General features: G+C 21.9%; 1 protein-coding gene across 1 annotated transcript in view; it reads right to left on the minus strand.

Moving 5' to 3' along the window:
* LOC105450218 overlaps positions 1-916 on the minus strand; it is a 47090-nt gene extending 46174 nt beyond the window's left edge. Inside the window, exons 1-3 of the mRNA XM_011689965.1 lie at positions 881-916; positions 531-593; positions 220-445 (exon numbers count right to left, since the gene is read on the minus strand). Of these exons, the coding sequence (XP_011688267.1) occupies positions 220-439 (220 nt within the window). The 5' untranslated portion in view covers positions 440-445; positions 531-593; positions 881-916. The remainder of the gene's footprint in view (positions 1-219; positions 446-530; positions 594-880) is intronic.
* Positions 917-1641: the final 725 nt, after the last annotated feature.

Below are 1641 nucleotides of genomic sequence, written 5' to 3' on the forward strand. Positions count from 1 at the left end.
AATAAATATATATATATATATATATATATGTATATATATGTATATAAATTATATACATATAATAAATATATTTATTATATTAAATTTAAATATAAATCACATTATTTAAAACACTGTTTTTTATATTTATCGCACAATATAATAACTGCTTTATTAGGACCTTCATTATTAAAACTTCATAAAGAACTCTGTAAAATCCTTTTCTATTTGGGATATTACCTTCAATTGCCTCAAGTCGTTTAGGATTTAAACGTGCTTTAGGTGTTACATTTCCTTTCATGGTATTAGCAACTTTTCCCGTTAAACTAGATGATGCCAACTCTTCTTTAGAAAAAACTACTGATAGTAAATCGCATGTGTACTGCGAAATACTATTTCTATTGCAATGTCTAAGGCGATTAGCACTTACAAGAACTCCTTTTCCACCCAGATCAATCATTTTTTCCTATAAAAAAAATTAAAGAAGTAAAATATATTATTTCTGTAAACACAAAAAAAATGTACAAAAAATATATAAAAATTGTGCTTACATTACAGTATTCTTTATTCGATGTGATTTCTATTATATCATTTGTAGCTTCATTTTCAATTTTCTATAAATGTGTTTAAGAAAAAATTGTATGAATATAATATAACCTAATCTCAAATATTTATTCTGTATAAAGGTTAAAACATGTAACAATTTATACTCATTTACAATGGTATTAAGCAAATATATCTTTTAAATATATGAAAATATTTTCTTATACAAGATATTGATTTCATTTGTAATTAAATAAAATGCCGAAAATTGATGTTAATTGTTTTAATTTAAAAAATTTTTTATTTCTAAAATAAATAAGTTATTGATTGCTATTTCTTTAAACGAAGATTAATTTACCTTGGAGTCCGTAATTAAATCAAATGTGCCATGTATTTTTTCTGTTTTGAGAATAATATTTTCCACCAGATTATTTATCTTTGGTAAATCTAAAAATGGCATATAAAACAATTAGAGTACAACCACTTACAAATTTTGAAGTATAATGTATGAAATTATTTTAATGATTTTCTCCTAATATAATGTGTGTTTAATTAGTTTCTTTATGTAACATTATATTTCTGCTTATATATATACTATTTAAAATAATACATGACTACAAATACAATACATACTTTCTATACAAGCAAGTGATACACGCAGTGCCATGTTTTCGTTTTTTAAATCATCATTTTCTTTTTTTAAAGTATTATTCTCTTGTATTAAATGTTGCGACATTTTTGAAGAGCTATCATCATCTGAAGATTGTTCAGAATTTACCTACATTTCAAAAAGAGATATTTTATATTATACAATCAGGATATAAAAATTAATGCTTAAATATTATATTAGATTTTTTGCAAATTTAAAAAAACTTACTGCAAATGAATTTTTCATTGTTTTCAATTCTTTCCATAATTCTGAAGATTTGCTTTTAGCGTTCATTCCTTTTATATCATTTTTTTTAGATTTCTACTTTTAGAAAAAATAAAAATAATGCAAATAATATTTAAATATAACATAATATTAATAATAAAAAATTACAATAAATATGTATGATGTAACAACCTTTTTTTTCTGACTTTCATCTTCTGATTCTTCATCATCACTCCATATTTTTT

This window comes from Wasmannia auropunctata, unplaced genomic scaffold, assembly GCF_000956235.1.
Source record: "Wasmannia auropunctata unplaced genomic scaffold, wasmannia.A_1.0 LD336069.1, whole genome shotgun sequence".
In the NCBI taxonomy this organism is placed as follows: domain Eukaryota; kingdom Metazoa; phylum Arthropoda; class Insecta; order Hymenoptera; family Formicidae; genus Wasmannia; species Wasmannia auropunctata.